The following is a 12,324-nucleotide window of genomic DNA, read 5'->3' as shown; positions in this document are numbered from 1 at the left end:
TTCTACCCAAACATAACAGAGAATGGCACACAGACACTAAGCAAAGGAATTTGTTGGGCCCAGCTTCAATCTGCAATGAAGGGAATATGACAGGAGTGTCCAACTCCAGGCCTCGAGTCCCGGTGTCCTGCAGGTTTTAGATGTGTCCTTGATCCAACACAGCTGATTTAAATGGCTAAATGACCTCCTCAACATGTCTTGAAGTTCTCCAGAGGCCTGGTATTGAACTAATCATTTGATTGAGGTGTGCTGACCCAGGGCGATATCTAAAACCTGTAGGGCACCGGCCCTTGAGGCCGGGAGTTGGACACCCCTGCACTGTGACAACCAGATGGACAAGTTAATTTTCCTGTGTGATGCTATGATAGATGTTGAAGTTCTGTACTTCTTTGTCTCACAGCTCCAGATTCCTTCCGTATGTCCTTCAGTCAGTGTTGAGTTTTATGTGAGTGATGTGAAATACATGCTTTTCAAAATAACTGCTGTAACACTGTTAGTGTCCTCTATTTTACAGGGTTTACTAACCCTGTAAAAATTTCAAGTTCTGAGTTTCTGTCTTTCCTTTCTGGTATTTTGTACACAGCTGTTTGAATAAAACTATATGGTGATATACAGCTAAATGCTCCGATATCTGGCCGTGAGGTACTGTTGAGACACCTTGCTATTGATTATTGGTGTAAAATAGCAGGTGATAGTCCACCCAACTGAAACTTAAAATGTCTTCATGAGGGGCCTAAAAAATATATTGGAATCTTTCATTTTTAAATACTTTCTTACTGATTTACTCTTTTATGTATGTATATATATTTTTTAATGATCTGTGGTGTCATTATTTTGAGAAGTTCTTTAACTAGTATTGTATTTTAAACAGGATTCAGGATAGATACCTTGTTGCTAACTAAAACACTCTCGGTGTCTTTCAGGCTTAACTGGACAGATTTGTTATCATACTTCACTTTCTACTTCCCTTTCTCTCTCTCCCTGCCGCCTGCTGCTGCAACGCCGATAGCGGCTGTAACTGCTGTCTCTAATTCATCATCCTCCATACAGCAGAAAGAAGAAAGCAAGGGACAGAAGGCAAGAGGAGGGAAGGCAAGGCTCTCAGAGAGAGAACGAGAAAGAGGAGAGGAATGGAGAAAGAGGAAACTGTGGAGAAGGTAACAATAAGATGAGAAGACAGATATTCTAAACAAATAAAAGTAAAGAAGAGGATGGGAGTGGTGCATAGAGGAAGGCAACAAAGTAGTTACACTGAGAGAAAGGATGCAAAATAAAGCTAGGTGAGCAGGAGAAAAACATGAAGAGAAACGAAGAGGCAGCAAAAGGCCAAGAAAGAGGAGACAAAGCAGAGGTCAAGGAAGAGCAACCGGGAAAGAGCAGGAACAGAGGGTGAGGAGGAACGCAGGGAGCGATGGAGTGAAGGAAGAAAAGATGACAAGAGAGGAGGATGAAGCGATAGAATGAAAGGTTGAATGAGTCATATTGGCAGCCGTCACCTTTCAGTCAGAGACTCTGCTGGATTTATGAGGTGATTCACTGACACTCGCCCAGTCTAATGGATTCATCCTACAGAGACATTAAAATCGAACTGTCGATGAAGAGCAGCGCAGAGGCCCGTGCTGATATTCACACACTTCTTCATTCATCCATGCTAACGGGTTCATCCTACGGAAACATTCAAATCAAGTTGTCCACAAACAAAACCCTGGTGCTTAATCAGTCATTCACTCACTAATTTATTATTTTATTAATCTTGGAAAAGAGCGTGGTGCACAAGTTTAATTTATTTAGACTTTTGTGGACTAAAAACACTGACTAACACGTCGTACAATAGGAAAGTTCCCTAAAACTAAACTAAAAAACTAAAACTAAATGTGAAAAAACAATTTAAGTTAACTAAAATAAACAAACTGAAATGATTTCGTCAACTTGGAAAACTAAATAAAATAAAATAATACTATAGATGAAATGTTCTTAGTCCTGTTTGCCTGACGAGGCATTGATGGACGAGTTTATTGAGACTGTGAATCAACTCATTTCAGTTTAATAGCAGTACTGATTTTCCTAAATCTTGCCTCTGACATACAGTATGCCCTGCATTACATTAACAATTCAAAAGATTAAAAATAACACTGAAGCTAATAAAAACTGAAATAAAACAAAACCGTTTCAAATAGTAAAAACTGAACAGAAACAATGATTAGTCCTGAAAAAGATCTAAAATGCCATCTTCAGCTACCAAATGGTTGTAGACAGCCATCAAAAGTCTGTGGTTAAAGTAGAACTGGATAACAGAGTTTTAAGGTGGTATCACTGTTGCCTCACAGTCAGAGGGTTCTGGATTCAGACCTGTGTAGGGTCCTTCTCATTCGTACATTAAGTTCATTCATCCATATATTTACAAAGTCTAAATCCTCTCTCTGTTTCTCTTTTATCACAAAGTCATTAATTCCTGCAAAGTCAAGTCACTCAGTCATTCAGTTAAACATGCATTTGCTTTCAATTCTAATGTTAGTCCTTCGTGTATTCATGTTGGACTTTTTAAGATATAAAAAATGTTAAATAAGGTAACAAATGAAAACAAAGTACTTATTGGTATTAAAAGTATGACTTTGATATATGTATATATATATATATATATTTCTGCTCTGAAAGGTTTCATGTCCTGATTGGTTAGAAGCTTGGACATGCCTCATCTTTCCTATATAAGCATTTAGATTATTTTGAACATAACAATAAGAAATATGAAAAATAAAAATTGACTTTTAGTTACTTTAGTTACTACAAAAAATCTATATCTTCCACCCTTACTAACTTTCATTCTGCTACTAATTTAGAATTTAGATATTTTGCTTGAGATTAGTGAATAATTCAGTCTGACCTTCATTTTCTTCACAACTGAACCAAAACCAGAAATCTCAACAGAATGAAACTCACAAAGAAAAACATGTAACATCCAATTAATACAAAACTCATCACACACACCACTGCACTGGACAGACAGACACGCACACACACGCTCACACATACCCAAATGTAAATGTGAAAGGCAACAGCTAACATATGAATAACCAATTAGAGCCCGACACATTCAATGTAAATTACTGAAATATTACGCCGCAGCCTCAGAGGGCTGAAAAACACAAACAAGATGAGGCTTTCATTTACATTTGTGCTGTGGGTTTTCACTCTTTGCGCACAAACAACTTGCGCATGTAACAACTGTTATTTAATTCAAGTAGAAGACAGTCCAGTGGCACTACAGTGGGTTTGATTCGTATATGTGGACACTTGCACAGACAACGCACGCACCGCACGCTTCGCGGAAGCCACCGTGAAGTCACACTGACAACACCCGCAAAGTCTGCAGAACACAACATGCTACAGACTCAAAGGGAGTAATTTAAGCCTCAGTTTTTTTATTTGCATACACACTACTCAGTGTATGTTGTCATTTTCTTTGTGTGTGTGTGTGTGTGTGTGCGCCCTGTGTGTGAGTGATAACTGCAGCGAGAAGCTCCTCAAAGCCGGGGATGAAACGCCGACAGGCAGCGTGACCAAACACGGTGCTCGCCGAGCCGAGCCTGGCCACACCAGATTACTGCTGTTAACGCTCACACTCTGTGTGTGTGTGTGTGACTGCATTTAGCTGCATGTGTGTGTTGTCTGTTATGTTTGCCTGTGTCTCTTCTATCACCACAGACAACACTGACCTGCTAGTTTTCACTCTTATTATTTTGCACTCCATTACACTCTGCAGCTTCTGTCCTCTGCACGTTCAACACACAAACTCGAACACCTTGTTTAACAGGCCCAATGAAATGGTGGAACTTCTAAAAGTCAGAACAAAGGACCTCTTATGATGATTTACAGCTCCCTGGATTTTATTCTTGGAATACACAGGAGCCTTAGTTCATTGTTTTAGCTCACTTCCTGTTCCCTTTGAGCCACTTTTCTTCTAATTGGCTGCACATCACAAACAGAAAGTTTGAACAATGGTTGGCACTTCTGGGCTCACAGGCTTTGTCCCTCAATTGACCATAGGAGGGAAATTCAGTTTTATGAGTGCATAGAATTTCTACAGGGTGTATGAAAAGAATCATGTGTCTCCTATAGGATATATTTTTTAAGTAATTGACACAGAAGCTTGGGGTAAACTTCAAAATACATGGCTGAATATAAAGTTTTACATGCAAAAACTTTATATTCACTGTTCACAGAATTTAGCCATGTAACAAAGTGGTGTCCTGTCCAGGGTGTAGTGCACATTTGGCCCTAGTTGGGATAAGCTCGAGCCTATATTACACTAAATTAACACATTAAAGTGATGGTTTAAAGTGGTCGCTTAGTGTCTTACGGTTCTGTAGTACTTGCATTGATCCCTGTGACTTCTCTTAAAATCTCAGGGATCACCTCTAAAGTAGGGAGCTGTTGTTATCCTGGCTTGATAACTTTTAAATTCTATATAGAGAGACCGTCTGATTCTCATAACCCCAAGAATGAAGATCCTCAGCCTAGTCATGCGGCAGGTTTGAGGTTTGTTAACCAGTTTGCTAAATTACCGTATTTTTTGGAGTATAAGGCGCACTTAAAATCCTTTAATTTTCGCAAAAATTGACAGTGCGCATTATAATCCGGTCACCTTATGTATTAATTCTGGTTGTGCTTACTGACTTACTGATTTCAAACTTCAGTCACGTTTTGTTTTTCTTAATGCGTCTTATGTATGAAAATAGACCTGTTGATTAATATTGCACTTCATAGTCCGAAAAATACGGTAGCCTAGTGGTGGATGAACTGTAGCCCAGGAGGTCAATGAATACTCTACCAATTCGATTCTGAGTGTATGCGTCATAATTAGCACTACACGAATGTGTGTGTACATGAGGGATGTGGGGAAGTTTTAACAGGTCCTCCCATAGTAGACATGCATTTGTTTTACAAAATAGAGCACTGTAAAGCAATTACGGAAGCTAACAGAAAATTACTGATCACTTATTCTGTTGTTTCCTGTTGTGCAGTTACCTGTTGTTCCTGGCCAGGTGACTGCAGCGCCTTCTGTTGGTGGGTGAGGGGTACTGCAGGCTGCTTAGTTTGATAGCCATCTGCTCTAAGGCCATTCGCTGGGCTTCGCACTGACTGGTGGTCTGCTCCGCCTGGAGAAAACAAAGCAGAACACAGGGGTATATATTACCCAGACTGAATTATTTCTTACACTTCTTTGGTTCATTCTGAGATTGCGTTCACATCAACATATTCTCTGTTATGTTTGTTAGTTGTACCTTGCTATAACCAATGAGGACTGATATGCTGTTATTTCCACGATATGCTGTGGATGCTGATGATAGTTCAAAGGGCTTCATAACAATCAATATAAGAATATTAATGCAAGAAAAGAAACTAAAACACCTATTTGCAATGAAAAATGCAACTTACAGGCTTGATTAGCAGCTTCTTTTGAGATGTTTTTAACTGTTTTGAGAGAATAATTTGTGACATTTAACGCTGAAATGAAAGTGTTTTTAAAGAATATTTTGCACTACTGCTGAATCTTGAGATGATGTTGTTTTATAGTTATTATAAAATTCCCTTAAGATGTCGTCCAATACACTGTTAATAGGTTTCTGCACTGTAAAATGAAGACTTTTAATGCTACACGGAAATTTATGTTTTATGTTTTAGTCGATTAGATAAATAAATGAATAAAACCATCCATAGAATTTAAAAATAAATAAATAAAAGTAGACCCTATGCTGGTAAACAGTCTAATGTCAAATAATCTGTAATGTTACAAATTAACACTATGTCTATGTATGTCATGTTGTCAGTTTGCTGAATTGCAGGTTTTCCATGAAAAATTCCTGCCTTTCTCTGGTTTAGCACTTCTGCAAAGACCCCTCGAGCGTAAGACTTTTTAATACATTCTAAGGTGAACTTAATTCAGTGCTTCTTACAACGTACAAATACCCTGTCTTACATAAAGACCAAGATGACCAGAATCAAGGTAACACAGTGAGCCTTCTTGAAAGCGAACAGAACGTGTGTGCATGATGAAGTCGGCGGTCTGAGTGGGATCATCTTCCACTGAGTGTGATTAGCTGTTTATTGCAGATGAAGGAGATTCGGACGTGGCGCGTTTTGTCGGACGTGCCCTTTAAAGCCCTGCAAGCATTCAGCAAGCCACTAGAAACACTCTCCATACTTATCCTCCGCGTCAGCTGACAACATACACACGCATCTATGAAACGGCACGTACATGTGTATGCATATAAATGTACATACACACACAAACATTTCACTAACACAGATCACCCATAAAACCTGACGCACACATTTAATACGAATTGCTTTTCTCTGGCACAAATTACCCCTCATACACACACTCCTATCAAGCTCGCACAAATGTTCCCATAAAGCCACACATGCGCACAAATTGACCATCAATTGCTTCACACACAAAAACAAACATATTCACACATGGAGCATGATTCGCTGCTCTTTCTCACAAATTATCCTCTCTCACACACACACACACACACATGCACACACACACACACCACAGCTAGTTGCACTCGGTATCCAGACACAATCATATAGAGGCACTCAGAGCGCCGCTCAGATGTAATTGCATACAAACTATATGGAGATGAGGCCTCAATTGAACCAATGAAGGCAGAGTGAGTGTGTACAAACAGCCCAATGTGCACACATACACACATATGACCGCCTGCTTTTTCCTCATTCAGTAACAATCTGAATAAAGTGTTGTCGCGTCGAGTTGCGTTCGCCGTCCGATCTACTTAGCAGACTCGACGGAAGGATCTGGAAAGGTCATCCAATCTGTAGAAGGCAGAGCTGCTCAATCAGCGAGCTAATAAACAAACCGGCAATACACAATCAACAGCACTGTCTGCGTTGAGGTGTGTTTGAACGAGAGAATATTCTGTTTGTGTATGTGCTGCTGTTATAGAAATGAAACTAACTGGAGCCTCTCGGAGGGAAAAAAAAAAACAGAGTTTATCTAAATGTCTCTCCACTTTCCTTCATTACTTCTCTCTATTTCTGTCTTGGTTGCGTTTGCAGACTGTTTGCTGGCTAGTTAGTCGGTCAGTGAATCAGTAAATCAGTCAAGTTGTTCATTAGCTGGTTAGACTGTTCTTTTCTGTGCTAATATGTTCCCTCAGTCTATAACTTTGAATCCAAGCCAAGAACTACATTTAAAAATTGCCTCATTTATGTAAGCTTTTTGCACATTTATCAAGTAAATTACTGCACTTACAGCAAAGCAGAAGCGACCTTGGTCAAAAGAATAACCACGGCAGGACAGCTAATCCAAAAAAATGAATTAACATTGAAAGGGGACAATTGTGGTTTTACTAATTTTCTGTCATTTATATACTGATACAATGTTGGGTGTCAGGAGTTGGGTCTGTAACCCAGCATTTTGAGTTTTATTTTGTATTTTGATATGTGGAATGTGTTAAGTTCTTTGGTTGCTATTGTTACTTAGGATTGAATTGAGTTTCTAGTTCTTCTATAACTCCTGATTTAAAAGTCTTTTCTTGTCTTCAGTGACAATATGTCATGTATTTGTTGTCTGTGTGTGTCATGTAGTCGGTGTTATTATGTCTACGTCTCTCCGTGATTCCAGTTTTATTTTGAAAGTCTTGTGGTTCTATGTCCAATGTGCTTAGTTTTGCTCTTCTCCTGTGGAGTTATTATGTTCATTTGTGTCAGCCATATCTCCCCAGGTGTTTCCACTTCCCTCATTAGCCTTCTGTGTGTTTTCATTCAGTCTTTGGCAACGTCCACACGGGTATTTTTGAAAACGGAGATTTTCCGTTTTCGTTTTAAAAAATAATCCCGTCCACACGTAAAGGCAGAAATGAAGGAAAACGCTGCTATGAACATGCCAAAGCAACAGGTGGCGATATATTCCTAACTGTGCAGAAATGTTGGCCAATCAGAAGTCTAGAAGCCTCGGTGGGAAAAAGAAAACAAAGCTGGGGCATAGAAGCAGAACCGAGTCGTATGTGTGGAGGGACAGTAACTGTGTGTGTATATGTAAGCATTTAAACACTGCAGATAGTACAATTAACAGTAACAGTATTGTAGAAATTCATTTCACCGAAACAATAACGTGGCGCACAGTGTGACGTCAAAAAAGGCGCACACCTTTGACGCTGCATTTTCTGCATTTTCTCCGTTTTTCTCGTCCACACGTAAATGCAAAAACTGAGTTTTCAAAAAGATCCACCCTGGCCAGAGTTTTTAAAAATCTCCGTTTTCAGTGACCAAAAACGCCGTTTACGTGTGGACGAAAGGTGCAAACGCATAGAAAAATCTGCGTTTTCAAAAATACCCGGGTACGTGTGGACGTAGCCTTTGACTGTTTTCTTTCCCGTTCCATGTACTACATGATTCTGCTCAGGTCGTGTTCATGTTTCATGTTCATGTTTTTCCTCGTTATAGTTTCTCACATGTTCCTGTTCACAATCATGTTCACGCCTGTTGTCATAGTTACCAGTTTAGTTTTCCCTGTTTAGGTTTTAGTTTCGTTTTTGCCCCTGTTCGCCTTTCGCTTTATTTTCTACTTGTGTATCAGCCGTAATAAACGGCTCGCTTTTTGTTTAACCTTAGTACCTTAGGGCGATCGTGGCTCAAGAGTTGGGTGTTCGTCTTGTAATCGGAAGGTTGCCGGTTCGAGCCCCGGCTCGGACAGTCTCAGTCGTTGTGTCCTTGGGCAAGACACTTCACCTACCGCTTACTGGTGATGGCCAGAGGGGCCGATGGCGTGATATGGCAGCCTCGCCTCCATCAGTCTGCCCAAGGGCAGCTGTAGCTACAACTGCAGCTTGCCTTCACCAGTGTATGAATGTGAGAGTGAATGAATAGTGGTATTGTAAAGCGCTTTGAGGGGTCCCGAAAAGCGCTGTATAAATGCAATCCATTATTATTCCCTGTCTGCACTTGGGTCCTCATACCAACACTCAGGCTGCGCCGTGACAGTTGGATGCCATTCAGGCAAAACTAGTCATTCACATTATCTAAAATGAACTTAAATTAATTGTCATGGTCCTGAGTCATGTGACCTGGTGTTTCTAAGTTTCATGATATTTTGTTATTCATCTGTATTCTAGTTTCTTTTCAGCTTATCTACTTACATTCTGTCATACCTACTTGCAGTTATATTTTATGGTTTATTGGACTTCCCTTGTGTCTCATCCCTGTGTTAATTCTTCCTTAGAGGTTTGTGAGTCTTATCTGTCATGTCTCCTGTCTGTGCAGTTCATGTTGTCAAGCTCATGTCACTTCTGTGTCTTATTTAGGGTTCTTGTTTTACTTTGAAGGGTGTTCAATGTTCATTGCTTTAGTTTCACTTCCAATGTGGTGTCATTTGGTTTGTTCTAGTCAGCTGTTTCCTCACATGTCTCCACTTCCCCTGATCACCTCATGTATGTATTAAAGTCCTCTGTCTTCCTGTGTTCAGTGTCCCGTCGTCCTTGTTCCACCCATCATGTCATGTCAGGTTTCAGGACTCTGTGCAGGTCATGGTCATGTTGCCTGTTCATGTATGAGTTCATTGCTCCTTCATGTTCCTGCACAAAGTCCTGTTCATAGTCATCGCGGTCTCCTTGTTATTGTCTTCCTAGTTATCATAGTTAAGTCTGTTTCCTCATTTTTCCCAGTGTAGGTTCCAGTCTTGTTTTGCCTCTGTGCTTACTGCCTTGTTTTGTTGACCTGATTATCAGCCGTCATAAAAGGCTCGCGTTTTGTTCAAGTCCTCAAACACCCACACACTGTCTCCCCCCACAAACTGCGGCATTAATTAAGTGAGACCAGTGTCTTAAGTTTTAATTTAGGAGTGATAAATTTGAATTCTCCTTTTCCAAATTCCATTTGAACTTCTGGGACAGACAAAGTGGTGAAACATGGAACCCAGGACAACAATTTCCCACAATTTCTGATTAATATAAGTCAGTATATAAGAAGCAAACCAAAAATAGCCTTATAAATAAAAAATCTACATATAAATATACATAGTAGCTGAATCTACAACATGACAAAGCAGACCACTCAAGCTCAGCATACAATGCACAAGGGTGAGTAAAAGTCTTAAAGTTTGTAATAAATCCCATCGTTCCAGAATAAACAGAATGCAGGATATGTAAGCATTCTGGGGACCCATGTATATAAATCACATCACCATAACCAAACAGAGACATAAAAGTCTTTCTGGCCAGAAACAGATAGACAGGAAAGTAAACACCAAGTTTCAATTTCAATTTTTTCACCGAATGCGAGGTGTAGACTAGAGTGAGTCGTCAATCGTTTTTCCTACGTACTTATATTGAGATGCTCACTCAATCTCTGAGCCCTGAAGTATATAATACATGAGAGGTTCAGGGGTTTATATTTTGAATTTTTAAGTTTTAAATCACACAGGCTATGCTATACTGCACTGGAGCTGACAGAGAGCCTGGCTATAAGAGGAGTAGATCATCAGCATAAAAATGAGGGCTGATCACATTAAGCAAGCTAGAAGTCACTGAGGCCTGATTGATGAATAACTCTGAAAGCATCCAACATTTTCTAACAGCCCTTCGATGGCAAGTCTTGGTTTTAACTGTGTCAAATGCTATGGCTAGGTCAATAAAAATGGATGCACAATGTTGCTTGTTATCTGCTTGAAACAAATCAATTAAATTGAAACAATCACTTTTAAGGCTGCTATAGTTGTACTGTAATTTTTCTAGAAGCCTGACTGGAAATCATTTAAAAATCTCCTTTACGGAGGGGAACTTTTTCTGCTCTTCGTTAACAAGAGTTTCCAGAACTTTGACAAAAGCAGATTATTTAGAGACGGACTTGTAATTAGTCACAACTGAAGTATCCTAACCTTTAAGCAAAGGGAGAACAAAAGCAGATTTCCAAATGGTTGGAATTTCATTTGTACATATAAGAAATCCAAACAAAAAATGACATTGCAAGCAATCCCTATGAGCTTTCAGCTCAGATTTCAGACTGCTCTAAACACTCAGTTTCAGACTTTTTACCTGACTCATGGCTCTTAATGATGTCAAAGAGAATGGAGATCTGTATTTAGTCATCTCAGACACAGAAGCTCCATCCAACTACTGCTCACACCTGTTTTATATTGACAGAACGTTGGTTTAAAGGAAGGAGGATGGGAGCAAAACAGTTTGTTTTAGACCTTAGATGACAGGTCTCCAACTCCAGTCCTCGAGAGCTGCTCTCCTTCAGCTTTAAGATGCATCCTTGTTCCAACACATCTGAATCAAATGACTGGCTTGCTATCAAGCCTTTGCCAAACTTAATTCAACCATTTGATTCAGCTGTGTTGGGATGCATCTAGCTGTAGGAGAGTAGCTCTCATGCACTGGGGCTGGAGATCCCTGCATTAGATGAACTGAGGAACTCCAACAAGCCCCACTATAAGATTAAAGATTATTCTGAACTCTGAATCATGTAAAGCTATTGTCAGTAACACAAGAAACATTTATATAAGTTGGCCAAGGAAGATGGCCCAGCACCAAGGAAAGTCTGCTGCTGCCATGGGAAGTACATCATAAAATATATTTAGTGTTTTGTGGAAACAACTTTTGAAAGAAGTTCATTGCTGACAAAAACTTTGAAGTGATAATGTGATGTTTTTGTCAGTGCTACATGGTCATAATGTCAGTCAGTCAGTAAGGAGGTCACTAACTGATTCAGTCCCGCAGCTACATACTTACTCAGTTATTTATTTAATCATTTTTTCTGACGTTGGCAACAACTGAGCCAACGCAGGCTAAGGTATGAAAAAGCAAATTACTTCCATAACAGCTGACTAAAGCCATAATGAAACACGCACACACACTTGTACAGTATGTGTACACACTGAAGTACACTGAAGCAATTTCTCCTGGACGCCCGCCTTGAGGACACAGTGACTAAAGACACACACACGCACACACACAGTCATGAGTTGGGCTGCTTCCCAGTCTGAAGGATCTTCAAGGATTTCTGTCAAAAATTATTTGTCTTCAAACTAGACTCATGCCTCCATCTGTTAGTTTGCATGCGCATGTGTGCATTGCTCATTTTGCCTAACTGCCTATTGCAAGAAGGACCAAAAGAAACGCAAGCATATATGTATGTCAATGAACTTCTCCTATTTATCTACCATGCAGCCAGAAATAAGTAAACGGCCTAGCTAGTGTGCATTTTCAGGCTACCGAACGCAGAAATGCAGAAAAAAAGGTGATTTCCTAAACATTCAACTATGAAGGAGACCACGACCTTATCATTATCACAACCCAC

At 39.8% G+C, this 12,324-nt stretch overlaps 1 protein-coding gene across 2 annotated transcripts in view; it reads right to left on the bottom strand.

Annotated features, from left to right (window-relative positions):
- The window catches only part of akap6 (A kinase (PRKA) anchor protein 6), a 213,107-nt gene that overhangs the window by 95,939 nt on the left and 104,844 nt on the right, over positions 1 to 12,324 (bottom strand). For both annotated transcript variants that reach the window (XM_040042907.1, XM_040042909.1), the window contains one exon: positions 5,026 to 5,156. In XM_040042907.1, coding sequence (XP_039898841.1) covers positions 5,026 to 5,156 — 131 coding nt within the window. The remainder of the gene's footprint in view (positions 1 to 5,025; positions 5,157 to 12,324) is intronic.

Source organism: Simochromis diagramma, unplaced genomic scaffold (genome assembly GCF_900408965.1).
Source record: "Simochromis diagramma unplaced genomic scaffold, fSimDia1.1 OVJJ01000304.1, whole genome shotgun sequence".
NCBI classification, from domain to species: domain Eukaryota; kingdom Metazoa; phylum Chordata; class Actinopteri; order Cichliformes; family Cichlidae; genus Simochromis; species Simochromis diagramma.
Note: the sequence above shows the minus strand (reverse complement) of the source record. Positions and strands in the feature narration are given on the sequence as shown.